Below are 23,208 nucleotides of genomic sequence, written 5' to 3' on the forward strand. Positions count from 1 at the left end.
CACTGTAATTACCCCCCGTTTGCAAAGGATGAAAAGGGAGGCTTCCAGGGATTAAGGAAGTCTTTTCAAGGCACACAGTTAGCAGGAGTGGACCCAGGAATTCTAATGCCAGTTTGTTTCCCTTTAAGACAAATCCTGGTTGCAGTAAGGGCTCAACACATACAGGCAATTATTAAAATAAGACTGAAGAGGTTGTTTGGGGACAGACTGTGTCAAGCTTTAAATAGCATGCTTAGCCCTGGCCAGTTTGGCTCAGCGGTTAAAGCGTCGGCCTGCGGTCCAGAGAGACCCGGGTTCGGTTCCCGCTAAGGGCACGTACTTCGGTTGCAGTTTGTCCCCGGCCCTGGTTGGTCGTGCGGGTGGCAGCCGCTCGATGTGTCCCTTCACGTCGATGTTTCTCTCCCTTCCTCTGTCTCCCTCCCACTCTATCTGTACAAAAAATGGAAAAATATCCTTGGGTGAGGATTAAAAAATAAATAAATAAATAAATAAATAGCATGCTCAGGAGGTTAGACTTTAAATTAAGAAGAATGCAGAGAACTGCATAGATTCTGAGGGGGAAAGTGAAACATTTCAAGTTGTTCAGAACGGACAGAAACCATAGAGAGTTCTAATAATTTCTCCTCCTCTTGGGGCCCATGAACCATCCTATTGTACTGATAAATACTTTATTTAACATAAGCTAGCTAAAGTCAAATTTCCATCCTTTGCAACTGAAAAAGTCCTGGTTAATAAATCTCAGTTTTCAAACAAGGAAACATGAAATCAGACAGTTTGAATGAATCCATTTTCTGGTGTCAATGTCAGAACTAGAATGTCCATGTCTTTAATCCCTAGTCCTAAAAAACTCTACCCTTGGAAATTAGACCTTTTACTTTTTCACTGCACTAATTGTCTTGAAGAAAAGTGAACAAATCAATTCATGGGCGATTGAAAGTGATTTTATATAAATTAAACCCACACTGATATTGAAGTGGGAAACCAGTACTCAGACCACAGATGCATTTATTAAATGTATTTAGCATAAGATCATTCAATACTCCAGACTCACCCTTGATAAGACTCTCCGGACTGCAAATCTAATAATGGGGTTAGAGACACAGCATGTACACAAAAGTAGCGAAAAACATGACTATGTGTTCTTCAGTAAGTCTACTGCACCAAAGTGGAGGAAAGACAGACTCAAACATACATAATGCCAAATTTGAATGCCTCAGCCCTGGCCGGTTTGGCTCAGCGGTTGGAGCATCGGCCTGCGGTACAGAGAGACCCGGGCTCGGTTCCCGCTAAGGGCATGTACCTCGGTTGCAGTTTGTCCCCGGCCCTGGTTGGGTCGTGTGGGTGGCAGCCACTCGATGTGTCCTTTCACATCGATGTTTCTCTCTCTCTTCCTCCCTCTCCCTCCTGCTCTATCTGAACGAAAAATGGAAAAATGTCCTCGGGTGAGGATAAAAAAAAAAAAAAAAAATTTGAATGCCTCAGACATAGCTTTATGAGAAATGGATGACTTGAATTTAAAATAATTGCCTTTTTGCATAAAAATCTGTTAAAAGGTTTCAACAACTTTTGAACAAACTTTGCTCCCTCAAAAGATTTCCTCCTGACTACCACTACTTTTGGAGTCATTTTTAACTTACCCATCTAGACTGTGGATTCTGCATCTTGTTAATCCCCAGTACTCACATGTGTCTTTTTTACTTCACTCCCACCTCAGTACAGTGTTTTGTTTCCACTCACTGGTATTATTGTAGTGGCCTCATAACTAATTCAGCTGTCGACACTCTCTTGTACTACCATTTAATTATGTTGCTCCTCACTGCTTGTGGACCTGCCTTCAAGGGCCTAAGCATGAGAGTCAAGGCTAACTGAAATCTGACCGACACATGTTAGTTAGCCTTAATTATGCAATTACTCACAAGCCTCAGCCAAATCAGCTATTAATGCTCAAGTAGCAAGTGTTATTATTTGCTATTCGTCAGGTTGTCCTGTTTGTTTCTGTTCACCAGGTGTTTAGTGGACCTCCTTTCAGGCATGGCATTCTCCTTGATTCTACCCCCTCCCTACATAACGTGATGACGCTCTTGCTCACATCCCCAGGGTTGTTGTTTTGGGCCCAACTTGAAGGCCTCTATGTACATGTCTTAACGTTCTTTCCAAAAGCTGAATTCTCTGAGAGTAAAAAAAAAATTGTCTTTATTGTATTTCCACCTTGCACCTTGCACATAAATATTTGTTTGCATTGAATGTGGGACTAAGTTAATGATGATGGAATGAACTCACCAACATTGTTTATCTAACCCAAGTTCAATGTTAGAAAAATTGGGGGGAAAACTCCGTACAAATAAAAATGGTTTCAAATATACATGAATTCAACAATACTAGTTTTCTTGACACTGTTATTTTTTGGGGTAAGAAATATGATCTTTTCAGCTCTCTCAAGTGATCACCTAGATAATTAGATGTATTTATAGATGATGAAACAGTCTCTCCAAAAGAGCCCCAAAATAATCTGTGAAGGTTTAAGTGGCAGTTTTAACTTTTTTCTTTGGCCCTTTCTTGTTTCAGCACTTTTATCTGTGATTCAGGTCTCTAGAGAAGGGGAGTTTGTTAATCTACACAAGCTGTACATTGCAGAAAGTTACCAATAACCAAAATCCAAAATATCTTTGCATATTATAACAATGGCCTCAATATTTGAAGATGAAATCCATCAGGGCAAGTACAGGATCTTACACTTTAATTTAAAAATTCAGTTGCGTGTGTACTGAAATGAGAGAATGTGGCTTTAGCCCTGGTCGGTTTGGCTCAGCGGTTAGAGCGTCGGCCTGAGGTCCAGAGAATGTGGCTTCATAAGATCTGTGGCTGTCTCTTGTGGCTCAGCTCCAAGTTCCTTATACTAGTTCCTGTGTTCCCTGCCTTTCTTGAACTGAAGCCTGCTTTGTTTCCCTTTGATAGCTGCCTCTGTCCATTCCTTTCCTAGAGGTTCTCACCCAACCCCAGCCTGGCTTCAGTCACAGTCTCCTTTGTTGCCTCCTGATAGACACTGTTCTGAAGACTAGCACTACTGCCCTTTACGTTTTTGTGAATGTAACATGTGCTTTAAAAGAATGTGTATTCCCTTTATGTTAGGTGGACTGACTGTCCCACACATACACATGTCCTTGATGAAGCTTATAGTTTAAATTTTTGAATTTTCTATCTCCTTGTCTGTCGTTTTCTGCTAGCTCTATCAGTGTCATTGACAAGGGTATTAAAAATCTACCACACTTGGTGGAGTTTATTTTTGTAATTCTGTCAAGTGTAGATTTATATTTAGTCTATGTTGTTAGGTATGGATTCAGGACTATTATAAACTTCTTGGTGACCCTCTTTGACTCTAATAATGTTTTTTTGCTTTAAAGTTTATTTTACTGTTATTAATATTGTTTGTGATGGTTAATTTTATGTATGCACTTGGAGGGTGTTTTTTGGATGAGATTAACATTTAGATCAGTGAAGTCTGAGTAGAGCAGATTGCCTTCATGATGTGGGTGGCTTCACCCAATCAGTTGAAGGCCTAAATAGAACAAAAAAGCAGCAGGAGGGAATTCTTTGGCAGACTGCCTTCAGACGTCATCTGCACCATCCACTCTCCTGAGTGTCCGGCCTGCCAGCCCACACTACAGATTTTGAACTGGGCAGCCTCCATATTTGCAGGAGCCAATTATTATCATAAATCTCTTCCTATATATGTATGCGTTCTTTTGGTGTTGTTTCTCTAAAGAACCGTAATACATAACGATACCAAATTTTTTGGTTAATATTTATTAGGTATATATATATTTTTCACCTCCTCTTGGAAATGGTGGTCTTCTGGCGAGCTGGGCCCCGAGGCTAAGGCGACTAGATTCCATTCTTATCTGGACCCCTTGGCTAAGGCGACTAAGCGACTCCATTCTTATCTAGGCCCCTTGGCTAAGGCGACTCAGCGACTCCATTCTTATCTAGGCCCCTTGGCTAAGGCGACTCAGCGACTCCATTCTTATCTAGGCCCCTTGGCTAAGGCGACTCAGCGACTCCATTCTTATCTAGGCCCCTTGGCTAAGGCGACTCAGCGACTCCATTCTTATCTAGGCCCCTTGGCTAAGGCGACTCAGCGACTCCATTCTTATCTAGGCCCCTTGGCTAAGGCGACTCAGCGACTCCATTCTTATCTAGGCCCCTTGGCTACGGTGACTAAGCGACTCCATCTTTATCGGCAGTAGACTTTCCTCAGTATTTTTCCAATAATGTTGATTACCCCTAGAAGTAAAGGAACTTTGCCTAAGGTTATGGTTGACCTACTTAACGAGATGTATCTTGCAGATTCTGAGTATCAGAAACTGAAAATTATGAGCCCAGTGACTAATGCTTATTTTGGCTTCCATAATAACTGCTTTTGCAACCACTATTGTACTGGTTCCCTGAGGGGGAGGCAAAAGGGAATGTGGCTTCTGTCTTTATTTTTTTTATCTTCACCTAAGGAAATTTTTTGTTCAGATAGAGTTGGAGGGAGAGAGAGGAAGAGAGAGAGAGAGAGAAACATCAACATGAAAGGAACACATCGATTGGCTGCCTCCCTCATGACCCAACCAGGGCCGGGGACAAACTGCAACCGAGGTATGTGCCCTTAGCGGGAACCGAACCTGGAACTTCCTGGACTGCAGGCTGACACTTTAATCACTGAGCCAAACCAGCCAGGGCATGGCTTCTATTTTTAAAAGTGGACCAGCAAAAAAAAAAAAGAGAAACATCTGTAACAAAAATAAAATTAAAAAAAAAAAAAAAAAGTGGACCAGCAAGAACAATCCGGGAAAGCCCCCTCAGCCCTCTGATGAATAAAATGCTCTTTTACAATTCGGTTGCGTGTCTCTGGTTCTCTCGTGACACATTACAACACTGGGAATGGTGGTCTCTTGGAAATAGCAAATAGCTATTTTGTTTTACCTTTCCATATAATCTAAGACCTCTATCTTTTAATCATTGAATTTACTTTGTTTTTATTTTCTGTGGATATAGCCATGGATATATTTAGACTTGTTTGTACCATCTTTTTTTGTTTTGTTTTTACAATGATTGGTTATTGCTCTGCTCCACCCCCCCCTTTCATCTTTCTGCTCTCTTCCTGCATTTTGTTGAATTAATTGTTTTCTTCTTTTATTTATTTATTTTTATTTTTTATTATTATTATTTTTTTATCCTCACCCGAGGACATTTTTGCATTTATCTTCAGGTAGAGCGGGAGGGAGAAAAAGGAGGAAGAGAGAGAAAAACATTGATGCAATAGAACCACATTGATTGCCATCCACACAACCCCAACTGGTACCAGGGACAAACTGCAACCAAGGGACATGCCCCTAGTGGGAACCAAACCTGGGACTCTCTGGTCCATGGGCCAATGCTCTAACTGCTGAGTCAAACTGGCTAGAGCTCTTCTTTTAAATGGAGAAACTTAAGTTTGGCATCTCTAATAAAACCAATTTATTAGGAAGGAAAAAAAAAAATCCAAAAAGAGAAAAGATAAAATAAAAACTGGGCCAGAGAAAAATCTGGAATCTTATAAGTGAAAAATTCTATGCTTTTGACAATGGGACTTATGATACAAAATGGCCTTTAAATCTTTCATTTGATATTCTTGGTGTTGGCTTCCACAGGAAAAGTGAGAAAATTTTCAATTCTTTAAGAATTTTTTGCCCTGGCCAGTTTTCTCAGTGGTTAGAGTGTTGGCCTGAGGTCCAGAGAGACCTGGGTTCGGTTCCCGCTAAGGGTGCGTTCCTCAGTTACAGTTTGTCCCTGGCCCTGGTTGGTTGTGTGGGTCGCAACCACTCGATGTGTCCCTTTCACGTTGATATTTCTCTCTCTCTCTCTCTGTTCCTTTCTCTCCCTCCCACTCTATCTGAACAAAAAATGGAAAAATGCCCTCGGGTGAGGATGAAAAAAAAGAATTTTTTAGCAAATAACCTATAAAGAACCATGTATTTGGCTTTTTTATTGTCATCCTAGACAGCTTCCTTCTTGATGTGATATTTTTTCCTGTCCAATGTGGTAGCTACTAGGAGCACATGGCTATTTAATTCTGGTTATTTACATTTAAATCGACATTTAAAATCCAGTTGCGAGAGAAAAAATGGCGGTGGAGTGAATGGTAGCTACACAGACAATCTCCCAGGACCAAAATGGAATTACAACTAAAATAAAGACAAATTGTCGGGGAAAAACAACATAAAAGCAGCTGGGGAGGACCATATGACCAGGGACATTGAATCGAGCCTGGTAGGTCTGCCGAGGCGCAAGAGGGCGGCAGGCTGGGAGCCCACTGACAGCAGCCCTTTAGCTGTGGGCAGTGCCCTCAGGGTTAAAATCCCAAGCCGGATCCACAGCACAGAGAGCCAGAACAGAGCACTAAATTAGCTACAGACACTCACCTTGGGCTTCGGCAGAAGGAGGGCAGATTGGACTGGAACTCTGTGGAGACACCCGGGATATGGAGGGCACTCAGAGTTTTTGCTGAGTTTCGGCCACACAGGACAGTGGCTATCTTGCTCCTTCCTGGTGTTCTGAGGAGAAGCAGCAGCCTCTCCCTCAGAGATTCAGCCCCACCCAGCTGGGCCAAATAAATGCAAATTGAGGCTCATTAAAAACCAGCATCCACCTCACCCTCTGGAAATCCTCTTACGCTAACACTTGAGGGAGTTTTTCATGCAGCTGAGGGCTACAACCCAAGGCTCATCAAGTAACTGAGACTAATAGCCTCAAGGTAAAAAGCTAGAGAATAACTGGGCTTGCAACTATACCCAGGAAAGTAAGACTTGACAGTGGTGTTTAACGTAGGTCCTCACACACTCATCCAAACCCAGTAGAGGGAGCCACAAACAGCACAACTCTAACACCCACAGGGAAAATTTGGCAGGCTTCAAAACCCACTGAGATAGCCAAAATGGTGGAAAAAAGAAACAAATCCCAAATGAAAGAACAAGAGAACTCTACCAAAGATGAGATAAATGAAATGCAGTTAAGCAAGTTATCAGAGGTAGAGTTCAGAGCCATGATCTTGAGGAAGCTCAACAGCATGAGTAAGGACATCAACACCGTGAGTAAAGATACAGAAACACTGAAAGGCAACCAAGTGGAAATGAAGAACGACTTAGCAGAAATAATGAACACATTGGAAAGACTAACCAGCAGAATAGAGGAAGCTGAGGACCACATCAGTGAATTAGAAGACAGGAGAGAAAAAATCAACCAATCAGAAAACCAAAAGGAAAAACAATGAAAAAACAGGAAGACAGCTTAAGAGAACTGTGGGACAACTGGAAACGTAATAATATTTGCATCATAGGAGTCCCCGAAGAAGAAGAAAATAAGCAAGAGTTAGAGAATATATTTGAAGAAATAGTGACAGAAAACTTCCCTAACTTGGTGAAGGAAGAAGGCATTCAAGTTCAAGAAGCACAGAGAGCCCCAGTAAGAAGAACCAAAACAGGCCCACACCAAGACACATAGTGATTAAAATGACAAAAATGAAAGACAAAGAGAGAATTCTAAAAACAGCAAGAGATAAGCAATGGTTACCTACAAAGGAATGCCCATAAGGCTATCATCTGACTTCTCAACAGAAACACTATAGGCCAGAAGGGAATGGCATGAAGTAATGAAGGTCATGAAAAACAAGAATCTGAATCCAAGACTACTCTACCCAGCAAGGCTATCATTCAAATTAGAAGGTCAAATAAAAGAGCTTCCCAGACAAAAAAGCCAAAGGGAATATATTAACACCAAACCTGTACTACAAGGAATGTTAAAAGGACTGCTGTAATTAGTAGAAGAAATAGAAAGAAAAATATAACCACACTAAAAAAAAATGACAATAAATAAGTACATATCAATAATCACTTTATATGTAAATGGACTGAATGCTCAGATAAAAAGACACAGAGTAGCTGATTGGATAAGAAAGTATGACTCATATGTATGTTGTTTACAAGAGATATACCTCACAACAAAAGATTCACATAGGTTGAAAGTCAAGGGATGGAAAAAAAATCTAACAAGCAAATGGAAAGGAAAAAAAAAGGCTGGGGTAGCAATACTCGTGTCTGATAAAATAGATTTCAAAATGAAAGCCATAACTAGAGACAAAGAAGGCCACTACATAATATTGAGAGGATTTATACAACAGGAAGTTATAACGTTGGTAAACACTCACGCATCCAATACAGGAGCACCAAAATATACTAAAAATCTTCCAGAGGACTTCAAAGGAGAAATCAACAGCAATACAGTCATAGCAGGGGACTTCAACACCCCGCTGACATCACTGGTAGATCCTCTAGACAAAAAATTGACAAGGAAACAGAGACTCTAAATGAAGCACCGGCTCAAATGGATTTAATAGATATCTACAGAGATACCCCAAAACCGCAGAAATTCACATTCTTCTCAAGTGCACATGGGACATTGTCAAAGATATACAACATATTAGTGCACAAACTAAGTCTCGATAAGTTCAAGAAGACTGAAATCATATCAGGCATCTTCTCAGATGACAATGGCATGAAACTAGAAATTAATTGCAACAAAAACATGCAAAGACATTTGAAAACATGGAGGCTAAGTAGTATGTTATTGAACAATGAATGGGTTACCATGGAGATCAAGGAAGAAATTAAAAACATCCTGGAAACCAATGAAAATGAACATACAACGACACAAAATCTAGGGGATGCAGTAAAAGCAGTTCTGAGAGGGAAGTTCATAGCACTACAGGCCTTCCTCAAGAAACAAAAAAAATCTCTAATAGACTATCTAACCTCACAACTTAAAGAACTAGAAAGCAAACAAAAAGAAAACTCTAGAGCAAGTAGAAGGAAGGAAATAATAAAGATCAGAGAAGAAATAAATGACATGGAGACCAAAAAAACAATTCAAAGGATCAATGAAACAAAGAGCTGGTTTTCTGAAAAGATAAACAAGATTGATGGACCCTTAACTAGACTCATCAAGAAACAAAGAGAAAGAACCCAAATACACTAAATCAGAAATGAAAGAGGAGAAGTAATAATGACACCACAGAAATACAAAGGATCGTTAACATATACTATGAATAATTATACGGCAACAAATTGGACAGTCTAAGTGAAATGGACAAATTTCTAGAAACAATGAGGTATCACCTCACACCTGTCAGAGTGCCCGCCATCAACAAAGCATCAAACAAGTGTTGGTGAGGGTGTGGAGAAAAGGGGACTCTAGTACCCTGCTAGTGGGAATGCACACTGGTGCAGCCACTATGAAAAACACTATGGTGTTACCTCAAAAAATTAAAAATTGAGTATCATTTGACCCAGTGGTCCCACTTCTAGGACGATACCCTAAGAAGCCTGAAACAAGAATCGAAAGAATATATGCAACAGCTTAAGGAGTGGTAGTGATAACAGAGACTGAGGTGCCAGCTTCTGTCTAGCGGTGGGTAACTTGACTTTCTGAATAGTATAAGGAGGCCTAGAAAGATTGGAGCATTTCTAGTTAAAGCCAGGTTGCAAAGGGTTGGGCATGGTGCAGATCCACCCATATCATTTGACATTTCTTGGAAGCTTTGACCTCTCCACCTTGTTGCCAGACTGGTTGGTTAGGTCTCAACTGAACCAACTGGTTGGCAGGTCTACACTGAGCCTGTTGCACCACTGGCACAAGTGACTGATGGTACTGATTTAGGATGGCACTGGCAGGGAACACCCATGCCATCATCATCTGTCCCTACATAGCCTGGATAGGCAGGTGAGACTAGCTTTCTTCCTCTGGACCAGCCAACATACATCACAATATACCTGTGCCCATTCATTACAGGAAAAACTTGGCCTCTCTGAGGAAGAAGCTGTGAAAGTCCAAGTTCTTTGTTTCGCTCTTACTCTGGCATCATGTCGGCAATGGTTATATCCAGAAGAGAAAATTTCCCCTTTATCATTTAATTGTTAGTGGTGTTAGCCAGGCTCATATTCTCCTGCATGGATTAATTCTTTCATGTATCAGCTGCTCAAATTTGTTTTTATCTTGGCTTATGTTCAGCTTCTGTGTAGAGCTGACAAATATGATCACCCTCCACTGGTTTCCTTAAAATTCATTTCTTCCACACTTGGTTGGTAATTTAGTGTCACACTTTTTGCAACTTACAAAGTCAGTCTTCGGATTTCCCACTGGGATCTGTCATCACATCGACATTTCAGCATTGTACCAAATAAACTAAAATAGTCATCATCCCTATCTTCCCCCAAGTGTTGTTAACTTTGTGTCAGGTGCTGTGGTAAGGACAGGAATACAAGGCACAAGACAAGACAGGGTGGGGTCCTACCCTTATGAAGTCACCTAGCAGGAGAGTCAAATACGGTATGGTTAATTCACTTGCAATGAAGAAAAATGTGTACCCTATTTTTGCATTTGTTTGACTTTATCCTTCTTTAGATTTGACATATGAAAATAGTATAATATTGCAACGTTCATATATCTGAAAAACAAATGTACCAAATTCGGGATGATAGTTTTTATTTTAAGAACTGTGCAAATCCCGGGTCCGCTATACAGAAGCGGGATGGAATGTAAGATCAAGGAAGCGGCTTCCATACCACTTTGGAGAACCAGAGCAGCGGGCATGGCGACACCCAGAAAGGCTCTCCAGGAACTTCGGAGTACGCCCCGGCTTGGCACGGCTTCCCGCACACACTGCCCCCTCCAGCTTCTGCGCGGCCAGAGTGAGGAGTCACCCGCGCACCCGGCGTGGCTCCGCCCGAGTGGCCCGGCTCGGCCGGCTCGGAACTACGGTTCCCAGAAGGCCGTGCGAGCCCAGGAGGGAAGGGCCGCGGCGGCCGGAAGAGCGCGAGAGGCGGCGGTGGCGGGTGCTCCCTCGGTGGTCTGCCCCGCAGCCCCCGAGATCCGGACGGGGTACGCGGCACCGAGCGGTCTTTGCAGCCCCGGGCGCCGGCCGGGGCGAGCCAGCGCCTCTGCACGCGGGACAGGTCGGGGCGGAATGTAGGGCGCCGAGAGCGGGGGCCGCGGGAGCGGTGGAGGAGCGCGGAGGGCGCGCCGAGGATGGAGAGAGCGATGGAGCAGCTCAACCGCCTGACCCGCTCGCTACGCCGCGCTCGCACCGTGGAGCTGCCCGACGGTGAGCGGGGCCGCGCGGCTGCGAGCGCGGGCGGCCGGGGCGGGCGCGGAGCCCGGGCCCTGGAGGAGTCGGGAGGAAAGCTCACCGAAAGCTGACAAAATGCCCACGTTTACTTTCCCGAGCTGGGAGAGGCCGGGCCCCCGACCACCTCCGCCCCGGTCCGGGCAGGTGGGAGTTTGCCGGGAGGGCCGGGGCCGTGCGGGTCCTGCTGGTGGAGGAAGCAGGAGAGACAGCCGTCTTCGGCCCGATGGCGGACCAGATCCGGAAACATTCCTGTTGCGGGTCATTTACCGTCGCTGCTGCTGGGATAGAGATGCTCCCCAAACAGTGTTTTCTTTGGGCTGCAGAGGGGGGTTAAGCCGTCTGTCTCTTCTCTTTGAAAGTGTAGAGCCCTCTCGTATTTGGACGGCGGATAAATGAGAAAGTGTCAGATATCTCACTTACTTACGCTTAGCATACTGCGTGTATAGATATTTACACTTTTCGTTAATATGCCTGCCTGCCTTCATTCTTTATACGTCAGACTTAGGTGGGGGCTGGGGAGCTTCTGCAGGGGAGTAAGGCGTGAGCCCTGCCGTTTAGGAATTTTAGTTCATTGTGCCGGGGTTCCTGCAGGACAGGTGAAATACTAGTCATAAAAGAGGAGAAAGAAAGCCGTTTTGTTTGCAGCCTCATGAGTTCAGGCGTTTTAGTTGGCAGTAGGAAATGGCAGTCAGCCTCCCAGAGGCTTTCGTTTCTTGGGTCCAAGTGCAGGAAGGGTTAGGGGGTTATGGTTGATGATTTTATTTTTTTTAGTGCATTATATGTAATTTCACTTTTTTCAAAACTTTATTCGAATTGCTTCTGGAGAGGTGATTTGTAGCGAAGGAGACCTTCAGAGGGAGTCATCAAAGAAATGTGGGTCTGGATATTTGGGGGATAATTTTCTTGAAAAAATTTTCTCAAGTCTCTACTTCTGATTCAGAATACAGATGCTTTGTGGTCACTGTTTTTCAATAATTTTTGTACTTGATACTTTTCTAGTATGAAGTAGATGACTGAAAATAATCCTGATTTAAGTTACTAGAATTGCAGCTTCAACTTTTTCTTCCTCTGTTTTCTTTCCAACTTTCACCTTTGAGTTCATTCCTTATCACTCATTTCCAGTCATATTACTGTTATAGGTTGATGAAAAAGATTGCATGTGTAGATTGACAGTAATTTGTATGGCCTTGTTTAAATCCCCAAAGTTTTTAATATAAATGTGACTTAGCATTTGATTAATATTTCCTGGTTTTAAAAGTAGGAATATTTTTTTATTGTAGAAAATTTTGAAAAGAAAGAAAAATAAAAAATTCTGTTAGTCTATCACCCAGTAATAAACAATGTCAGTATTTTCTTCCATTATTATTTCTTTCTTTACCAAATTAAGATCACACTGCATACATAGTCTTTTATTTTACTTTTAGAAAACATACCACTTTTTTGTATCTTTAAATATGCATAATGACTGTAGGATTTCACAGGATATATGTAATCAATATAGAATCTAATTTTTGTCTTTATGATAGATTTTATGAGGTGCAGCTCAGTACTTTTTAAAATCTTTGTCTCTATAAATACTTCCTTAGAATTAATAGGTAAAAGAAGAATTATAGGTCTAATTTTATCAACATTTAAAAAATTGTGACTATCCACCTCTACTTACCCTTTCGAAGGTTCTACCAGTAATCTGAGAGGCCCTGGAAACTAGAGTAACTAAAAATAAAACTTTTTCCCATATTGTTAGGCAAAAGTGACATCTTGCTTACATTTGTTTTTCTTTGATTAAAATGAATTTGTGCTCATCTTGTTCCTTTAATTTATTTTTCTCTCTAAATTCTGATGAATCTTTTTTAATTCTTTGAGATTGGCTTTTTCAAGTGTTTGTGTGTGTGTGTGTGTGTGTGTGCGCGCGCGCATGCCTGTGTGATATTCTCATTATAAAAATCCAGATTGTTGTGTTTGCATTTTAAAGAACAGAACTTTTAAGATCTCTAAATTTAGGAACTAGTAAGATACTTATTTTGCTTTGCCAGAATTCGTTAATAAGCATCTAACTTGAACACACTCTTCAGGTTGGAAAGTTTTTAATCAGTTTTTACTGTAAAATTGTTGCATAAGATTAAACTGCAGATATTTGATTTACTGAATTGAATACTGAGAGGACATATTTATATTTTCTTGTGATGATGAAAACCTCCAAGTATTGCCACTAAGTAATGGGAGGAGTGGATATTATTGAGTCATCCTTGGCAGGGCTGACATAGGAATATTCTTTTTTTTTTTTAATCCTTAACTGAGGACAGTTTTCCATTTTTTGTTGAGGTAGAGTGGGAGGGAGGGAGAGGAACAGAGGGAGAGAGAGAAACATCAACGTGAAAGGGACACATCAAGTGGCTGCCACCCGCATGACCAACCAGGGACAAACTGCAACCAAGGTACGCGCCCTTAGTGGGAACCGAACCCCGGGCTCTTGGGACCGCAGGCCAATGCTCTAACCGCTGAGCCAAACTGGCCAGGGCCATAGGAATATTATTGTGAGAGAGGAAGCCAAGGGAAAGAAATTACTTTAGGGATACTGGTTCTCAGTGGACTTTAGAAAGTTGGTTTTTACTGTTCACTTCTGTGGGAAAAGTCTTAAACTACTTGCATTACAGTGAATGTAGCTTGTATAATAAAGTAATAGAATTTGAGCCTATTTTAGCATATATTTGAGTGAAGAGTAGAATAATTATCAATTTAAAAAAAAAAAAACACTCCCATTTGATGGTTTGAGGAGAAATTGCATATATATAGCACAATGAATCTGAGCTCCCTGTTTTTTAAGGTTTTCTTTTTAGTTGTTGAGTTCTGGAACTTTATCAATAAAAATGGTCAACATATCTTTTAAAGTGAGAGAGTAAACTTTTTTATCACTGAAACTTTATATATCTACTACTCAAAGTGTTTTTATGAGAGTAGAGAGGACAACTCTTGACAAGTTATATTCTGTTCTTAGTATAGTATTTACTGGATAGTCTCTTTCTAGCACCTTAGTGTTGGTTATATTTGTTTCTTTGTACCTTTTAATATATGTGAGCTATATTTTTATAAGGTTAGATTTGACTTAATAAGTAAGATCTACATCTAAATTTAATGTAAATAAACATTCTATAAGTAAAACCCATGTGAACCTTATGATGCTTACTTATGCTCACTCAAAATTATGTGCTATATAGATTTATAAGTTTAAGTTCACAAATAAGGGTATTTCCTGTTCATGACTTTGTTGATTATGGAGTTACTTAATTGAAATTGTCATGGTTTAGAAGTTCAGATTTTTATATGGGTTTGTGTTACATGAGCTATAAAGAATGTTAGTAAAAGCAAAAATTAATGAATGGTACTATATCAAACTAAAAAGCTTCTGTACAGTCAACAAACCAAAAGGCAGCTGACTGAATGGGAGAGATATTTACAAACACCAACTCCCATAAGGGGTTAGTATCCAATATATAAAGAAATCACACAACTCAACACCAAAAAAAAAAAGAAAAAGAAAAAGAAAAACAAAACCATACAAATAAAAAATGGGCAGAGGCCCTGGCCAGCTTTGCTCAGTGGTTAGAGCATCAGCCCACGGATTGGAGAGGCCTGGGTTTGGTTCCCGCTAAGGGCACATACCTCAGTTGCGGTTTTTCCACCAGTCCTGGTTGGGGTTGTGTGGATGGCAACCACTCAGTGTGTCTCTATCCCCTCGATGTTTTTCTCTCTCTTCCTCCTTTTCTCCCTCCCTCTCTATCTGAAGATAAATGCAAAAATGTCCTCAGGTGAGGATTAAAAAAAAAAAGGGCAGAGGACCTGAACAGACACTTCTGCCAAGAAGACATTACAAATGACCAATCCAAGTATGAAAAGATGCCTTGTATAACTAGCTGTTAGGGAAATGCAAATAAAAATTTCATTGAGATACCACCTCACATATGTTAGAATGGCTGTTACCAACAAGACAAGTAACAAGTGTTGGAGAGATTGTGGAGAAAAAGAAATCATCATTCACTGCTGGTAGGAATGTAAACCGATGCAGCCAATATGGAAAACAGTATGGAGGTTCCTCCAAAAATTAAGAATAGAGTTACCATAGAATATGACCCAGCAACCCCTCTTATGGGTATCTACCTGAAAATTTTGAAAACATTTATTCACAAAGATATATGCACCCCTATGTTTGTTGCAGCATTATTCACGGTGACCAAGACATGGGAACAACCGAAGTGTCCCTGGATAGATGATTGGATTAAAGATGTACATATATACAATGGAATACTACTCAGACACAAGAAAAGATGAAATATTACCATTTGAGACAACATGGATGGATCTTGAGAATATCATGCTATGTGAAATAAGAAAAAGTCAAGAACCGTTTTTATCTCACTCATATATGAGATATAAAACTGAAAGCAATAAACAAACACAAAAACTCACAGCCCTGGCCAGTTTGGCTCTGGGGTTAGTTTTGGCCCACAGACTGAAGGGTCTCGTGTTCGACTCCCAGTCCAGGGCACGTACCTGGGTTGCAGGTTCAGTCCCCGGCCCCAGTCAGGGTCTTGCCAGAGGCAGGCAACCAGTTGCTGTGTCTCTCTCAAATTGATGTTTCTCTTCCCCCTCCCCTCCTCCTCCCTCTCCCCCTTTCCCTCCCCACCTTGATTTTAAAAAATCAAGAAAAATAATGTTACCATGCCCAGGGAGGCTTAGTGCAGTGTTTTTTAACATGTAGTGGTGATTCACTGGTAGTGACAACAATTTAGTAGTTGCAGTCACCAGTAAAACAAAAAATTAAGTAGAAGAGAATAAAACAGATTACAGCCCTGGCCGGTTTGGCTCAGCGGTTAGAGCGTCGGCCTGCGGTCCGGAGAGACCTGGGTTCGGTTCCCACTAAGGGCATGTACCTCGGTTGCAGTTTGTCCCTGGCCCTGGTTGGTCGTGCGAGTGGCAGCCACTCGGTGTGTCTCTTTCACATCGATGTTTCTCTCTCCCTCTCTCTTCCTCTCTCTCCCTCCCACTCTATCTGTGCAAAAAATGGAAAAATGTCCTCGGGTGAGGATAAAAAAAAAATAAAAAAATAAAACAGATTACAGTGTATTACACATATGAAAAATAAGTTTTGTAGTTTAGAACTTTGGTTATTATCTATAGTGTATACATTATTATGGGGACTTTGGAATCAGCCAGGTTTGAATTCTAGTCACTTAATAATGCCACAATCACCCAGCTTGTTACTTTACGTCAGTGCTTCAGTTTTCTCATTTGTAAAATGGGAATAATAATAGTACCTATATCCTGAGGTGGTTGTGGGGATAAAAGGAACAATCCATGTAAAGGGTTTAGAGCAGTGCCTTTAAGATCATTTAAAACATATTGGCGGTTAATTAATAGGATCCATTGTTATTTTATTTTTGTAGTGAAAGAGTTGTATCTGCATACTGAACTTGTGAGTGTTGATTAGGAGTGAATTTCTTTCCATGTATATACTCCCAAATAGTAAAAACAGTGAACAAAAATGTGAAAAAATAGTAACTTCCGCTTCTCCTCTAAATACTTCAGTATATGTTCCTAAATATATATATACATATATATACACACACATATATTTTTTTTAAACATGATTGAAATACCATTATTAGAACTAACACAATTAACAATAATTAAAAAAACTGTTTTATTGATTTTTTTTTTTGACAAAGAGTAAGGGGGAGAGAGAGAAAACAGCTATGTGCACGCCCCCTACTGGGGATGGAGCCTGAAACCAGGGTTGTGCTCTGACAGAGATACTAGACCAGGACTTCTCAGTCCATGGGATGATGCTCAAAATCTACTGAGCCACACCGGTAGGGCAACAATGACTTTTTATCATCATCAAATACCCAGTTCATAATTAGTTTTCCCTTGTCAAAAATACTCTTTTAACAGTTTATTTGTTTGAGTCATTATCCAGACAAAGTCCATACATTACATTTGGTTGATTCATCTTTTAAGTTTCTATTAATGATAACAATTTCCCTCCTTTTTCGTTTAAAAAAATATTTTTTATTTTTATTGATTTTAGAGAGAGAGGAAGGGAGAGGGAGAGAGATAAAGACATCAATGAGAGAGAACAACGATTGGTCGCCTCCTGCATGCCCCCCACTGGGGATCCGGCCCACAACCTGGGCATGTGCCCTGACTGGGAGTCTGACTGGTGACCTCTTGGTGCATGGGTTGATGCTCAACCACTGAGCCAAACCGGCCGGGCTCCTTTTTCATGTTTTTAAACTTGTTTATTTTTAACTAAGTTTAGACTTACAGAAAAGTTGCATAAATAGTGTGGCATTCCCATAAACCCTTAACCTAACTTCCCCCAATGTTCACAACTTTTACAACCATAGTACAGATATCAAAACTAAGGAATTAACATTGGTATAATACTGTTAATTACATTACAAACTTTACTAGAATTTTCAAAAGATTTCCCGCTAATATCCTTTTTCTATTTTAGGATTCAACCCAGGATACCATATTACATTTAGTTGTCATGTTTCCTTAGCCTCCCCGAACTGGTAATTCCTCAATCTTGCCTTGTCTTTATTGGCCTTGAGACTTTTCAACAGTACTCTTTAGATGTTTTGTGGAATTCCTTTAAATTTGGGTTTGTTTAGTGTTTCCTCATGATTAAGTTAATGTATTTTTGACAAGAATATTACAAAAGTGATGTAGCCCTTCTCAGTGGATCATATCAAGGGTTATATGATATCAATATGTATTATTTTTGGTGATCTACTACCCTTTATCACCTGATTAGGTGATATCTGCTGGGTTCTCCACTGGAAATTTATGCTTTTCCTCTGTAATTAATCACTATTTGAGGGAGATACTTTGATACTATAAAGCTGTTCTCTTTCTCCTCAAACTTGAACTTATTAATGTTAGTTTTGGTATTAAATTTTTTTTTTTTTTATCCTCACCCGAGGACATTTTTCCATTTTTTGTTCAGATAGAGCGGGCGGGAGGGAGGGAGGGAGGAAGGGGGAGAGAGAGAGAGAGAGAGAGAGAGAGAGAGAGAGAGAGAGAAACATCGATGTGAAGGGACACATCGAGTGGCTGCCACCCGTACGACCAACCAGGGCCGGGGACAAACTGCAACCGAGGTACATGCCCTTAGCGGGAACCGAACCCAGGTCTCTCTGTACCGCAGGCCAACGCTCCAACCGCTGAGCCAAACCGGCCAGGGCTGGTATTAATTTTTTAAGGGCTAAATGGGAGTTGTCAGGGTTACTTCTTGGTAAATAACTTATTAAAAAACATAAACCTTTAAAATGCATTGAACTGAGAAGTGACCAATAGTAATAAATGAAACTAAATTCAAACACTAGCTGAAACTTACATAAGTATAATATTGCATCATAGATGTTGTTGCCTTATAACCTTTTCTTTTGGATCATGTTTGTGTGAACTATATAAAAAGTATAAGTGAAGAATAGATAAAAGTAATAAGTAAAAGTAAGACTTTAAGCCCTGGCCGGTTTTGCTCAATGGTTAGAGCGTCAGCCTGCGGTCCAGAGAGACCCGGGTTCGGTTCCCGCTGAGGGCATGTACCTTGGTTGCATTTTGTCCCCGGCCCTGGTTGGGTTATGCGGGTGGCAAACACTCGATGTGTCCCTTTCACATCGATGTTTCTCTCTTTCCCTCCCTCCGACTCTGTCTGAACAAAATATGGAAAAAATGTCCTCAGGTGAGGATTAAAAAAAAAAAAGAAAAAGAAAAAAAAAAGTAAGACTTTAATGCTGTTTCATAAAAGCTTCTAAAATGTTTCCTTTTGTTATAATATTGGCAAGAAGCAAATACTGTGTATATTTAATGTTTTTAAAGTTATTTAGCATATATAGCTTTAATATCCATATATACTTATAAATTTCCCCAAGTACATATAAGTATTATAATACGTGAAATCGATAAACACGTCTTTGAACTAAAGGAAATTTTAATGTTAAAGCTACAGAAAATATTAGGGCTCTAATTTTCCCTCAGATCTAGAAGCTATCAGTTTTATGGTGATGTGGAGGGGATGAGCATTAGAGGAGATAAGAAATTCTGCATTATTGAAAATTTTGCAATACCTCTGATACTCTGCACTATTCTTAACTTTCTTTCACCTCTTTTCACTTTTTATGTGGAGTTAAGAAAACTTTAATAGTCTTAAGTATCACCCTTTAGATAAAGAGATAAATGAATTCTTTTCTGTTTTTTTTTTTTTTTTACTCAGATAATGAAACTGCTGTTTATACATTAATGCCAATGGTTATGGCTGATCAACACAGGTGAGTCCCTATTTCACAAATTTATACCTTTTGAGAAGCATAAATTTATTCAAATGTAGTGTACACATACGCGCACACACACGCTCACACAGGCAGTTTGGACATAGATGTTGTCCTGGGGTAAGTTATTTAACCTGTTATAATTTTCTGTCTGTGAATTAAGAAACAAGATTTTCTAAGACCCTATGGTAAGAGATTTTCTAAATGAAGAGTCAGATATTAAGTCAGGTATTTGGTTGGTCATCTGAGATACAGTTCACAATTATCTGACTGTGGGATGAGGTATTCACACTTGTAGCAGATAGCTCTGCTGTGGTTAGCCATTGGGTAGTTTGGTGTAATAAGAAAGTGAAGAGAGATTATATTTTGAAACAAGTTTTTTGCTTTAAACTTCCTCTCTGATATAATTAAATCATGTTTTTGTCTGATGTTTCTTATTTGGTCAAAATTAATAAAGATGGGCTCAGCTTTCTGCAAGGGGAGCAGCCAGCCCTACTCTTTTTGTCTCTCAAGAATTTAGGGGTGGGGGAGAGGGGGGAGGGGGCCAATGGGGGAAAGGGGGGGCATCTGTAATACTTTTAACAATAAAGATACTTTTACAATAAATACTTTATTGTTAAATACTTTTAACAATAAAGATAAGTTAAGAAAAAGAATCTAAGAGCTGGTGGCTACTTAGATGTCTTCAGAGCAGGTCACACAGAGCACAGATGAGGAAATCTTCAGTAGTGGTTTGTTTATAGGTCAGAGCAGCTGGTGTTTGGGTGATACTTTGTTGGCTGTCTTGCTATGCTTAAAGAACAGTGCCCGTGTTTTTTTTTTGTTTATTCGGGACAGATCTTTTAAATAATTGGTAAGAGTAACTAAAGAGCTATGAACTTTAGCTGTTTATTTTTTTAAACTATTTTTTAAAATTTAATTTAATTAAAAAAATTTATTTATATTTTTTATCTTTATTGTTGAAAGTATTGACCTGGCCAGTTTGGCTCAGAAGTTAGAGCACGTCGGCCCATGGACCAGAGAGACCTGGGTTTAGTTCCTGCTAAGGGCATGTACCTCAGTTGCAGTTTGTCCCCGACCCCAACCGTGTGGGTGGCAGCCAGTTGATGTGTCTCTTATGTCACTGTTTCTCTCTCTCTCTCTTCCTCCCTCTCTCCCTCCCGCTCTATCTGAAGATAAATGCAAAAATGTCCTTGGGTGAATATTAAAAAAAAAATGTATTACAGACATCCCCCTCCTTTTGTCCCCCATTGACCCCCCCTCCTCCCACCCTAAAACTATTTTTTAACATATGAACTCTTTTAATATTCTTTTGCATAGGTCTGTTTCTGAACTACTATCAAATTCAAAGTTTGATGTTAATTATGCCTTTGGACGTGTGAAAAGAAGCTTGCTTCACATTGCAGCAAAGTAAGGTTAAAGATCTTTTAGATTAAACTCTGGTCTAGAGTAATGATCAGTAGTAATGCTGGCTTTGAATCAGTGTTGGCCCACAGTAGTTATGAAGAGAAATGAGAACAGACAGCTTAGTGGTTCTTTATATGTTAGGGCATAAAGTGCTATGCTTACATTCTTATCTAAATACATTTTTAACCTTGGGATTGGACTCAAGTCTTAGCTTGTTCTAGATCAGATCAGAGTAGGCTAGGCACGGGGATTGTCTTTCCTAGGTGTACTTAAGAGGATTCATTTATCGAAATTTTTCTTTTATCCAACCAATATGAGATTTTATATGCTAACTGCATATGGTCATTGGCTTTATACAGGGGTGGGCAAAAGTAGGTATACAGTTGTATGTGAAACAGTTTATTCTTGTGTTATTATTTAATAATTATTGTATTATTTTCCATATGAACAACTGTAAACCTACTTTTGCCCCACCCTATATTTTAAAGTAGAGAATATTTATTATTTGTGACTGAAATGAAATTTTAGGTTAATGTGGACCTCAAAAATAATGTGTTTAATAGAGCTTTTTGTTCTCTAATTAAACTATGTCACTGTGGCTGTTTGTTGAATGTATCTGATCTGTTTCTAATATTGTTTTAGTTGTGGATCTGTGGAGTGCTTGGTTCTGCTATTAAAGAAAGGAGCAAATCCTAACTATCAGGATATTTCAGGCTGTACACCACTTCATTTGGCAGCTAGAAATGGGTAAATATTTTGTTTCCTTAAGTAGGTTAAGTTGTATTATCAGTATTCAAGGCACTCTACCTTGATTTAACCCCCCCACCCCCAATATTGGTCTTGGTAAGAGGGTCTTGGGTCATTATACTCAATTTTCAAATAACTTATATTTAATAATTTATGAAATTGTTTACTGATATTTTTCTTCTTGAAAATATATTTGTTGAAGTTCATTTTTACTTGTATTATAGTGACATTTTATTTTCTGAAAAGCATACTTTTCACTGTTTTTTGTTTTGGTGTTCTTTAATCCTGCTACTCTTTTGCCATGTTTTATTCCATGGTGCATTTTCCAAATTGCTTATTTAGTTAATTGTATTTATGGAATTAAATACAGAGTCAATATTATTATTATTCATTGAATTTAGAGTGAAAGAGGAAGGGGGAAGGGTGGGGAAAGGGGCGAGAAAGGGAGAGAAATAAAAAAACAGCAATTTGTTGTTCCACTTATTTATGCATTTATTATATTGGTTGTTTTTCCTCTGTGCCTGGACCGGGGATTGAACCCAAAGCTTTGGCATGTTGGGTCAGTGATCTAACCAACTAAGCTACCTGGCCAGGGCCAGAATAAATATTATTATATCTAATTTACTTATAGTAATTATTTGAGAGAACTAGGGTAAGCTTTCTTGATAAAGGTTGATTACTCCTTTCAGTGCCAAAAGTGCTTTTCATTTTAGTTATGACAAAATGTCTCCTGAATAAATAATTGCTTGCTAGCTCTCCTTTAATTTTTTTTATGAAATCAAATTTTTCCCATTATGAAAGTAGTATTTCCAAAATGTGAATTTATTTTTGCCTTTTCCTGATAACTCTGGTCATCATGATGAACATCATTATGTTATTGTGTGCTGTTTTTAAATTCTACTATACTTTTTATTGGTTTCCTTCTCCTTTTTTGTCAAAAACTTTAGATATCACATCTCTGTGTCTGCCTCTACCACTGTTTTTTAACTTTTTAAAATTCTGTTGGACTGAGATACCAGACAAAAATGTTTGGAATTATGTTCAAAATTAAAATAAGTAGTTTTTGATTCTGAGTTTGAGGACCTTATAAACATTTTTCTAATACTATAAAACTTCTTCATGACTGTATATTTCTATGTGTCTCTCTTTTATTTTTTTATCCGAACCTGAGGACATTTTTGCATTTATCTTCAGATGGAGAGGGAGGAAGAGAGAGAGAGAAACATTGATGTGAGAGAGACACATCGAGTGGTTGCCACCCACACCACCCCAGCTGGGGTCGGGGACAAACTGCAACCCAGGTATGTGCCCTTAGCGGGAACCGAACCTGGATCTCTCTGGACCGCAGGCCAACGCTCTAACCACAGAGCCAAACTGGCCAGGGCTATGTGTCTCTTTTTTTTTATTACTTTTGAAAATATTTTTGTTTTCTCTTTTGAACTGGGATTCTAGGTAGGTATATGGGGCTAAAACTGTCTACTATATCAATTTGAGACAAATTTTTGCATACAAGGATTAAAG

General features: G+C 39.7%; 1 protein-coding gene across 12 annotated transcripts in view; it reads left to right on the top strand.

Moving 5' to 3' along the window:
- The first annotated feature begins 10,923 nt into the window (after positions 1-10,923).
- The window catches only part of HACE1 (HECT domain and ankyrin repeat containing E3 ubiquitin protein ligase 1), a 109,550-nt gene continuing 97,265 nt past the window's right edge, over positions 10,924-23,208 (top strand). For 7 of the 12 annotated variants that reach the window (XM_036247986.1, XM_036247991.1, XM_036247992.1 and 4 more), the window contains exons 1-4: positions 11,086-11,176; positions 19,479-19,533; positions 20,854-20,943; positions 21,583-21,687. In XM_036247986.1, the coding sequence (XP_036103879.1) occupies positions 11,101-11,176; positions 19,479-19,533; positions 20,854-20,943; positions 21,583-21,687 (326 nt within the window). In that variant the 5' untranslated portion in view covers positions 11,086-11,100. Of the gene's footprint in view, positions 11,177-15,437; positions 15,482-15,669; positions 15,689-17,714; positions 17,776-19,478; positions 19,534-20,853; positions 20,944-21,582; positions 21,688-23,208 lie in introns of those variants that run through there. The other 5 variants (XM_036247988.1, XM_036247989.1, XM_036247987.1 and 2 more) reach the window with 5 other exon arrangements.

The sequence above is a fragment of the Molossus molossus genome, unplaced genomic scaffold (genome assembly GCF_014108415.1).
Source record: "Molossus molossus isolate mMolMol1 unplaced genomic scaffold, mMolMol1.p scaffold_m16_p_8, whole genome shotgun sequence".
Classification (NCBI taxonomy): Eukaryota; Metazoa; Chordata; class Mammalia; order Chiroptera; family Molossidae; genus Molossus; species Molossus molossus.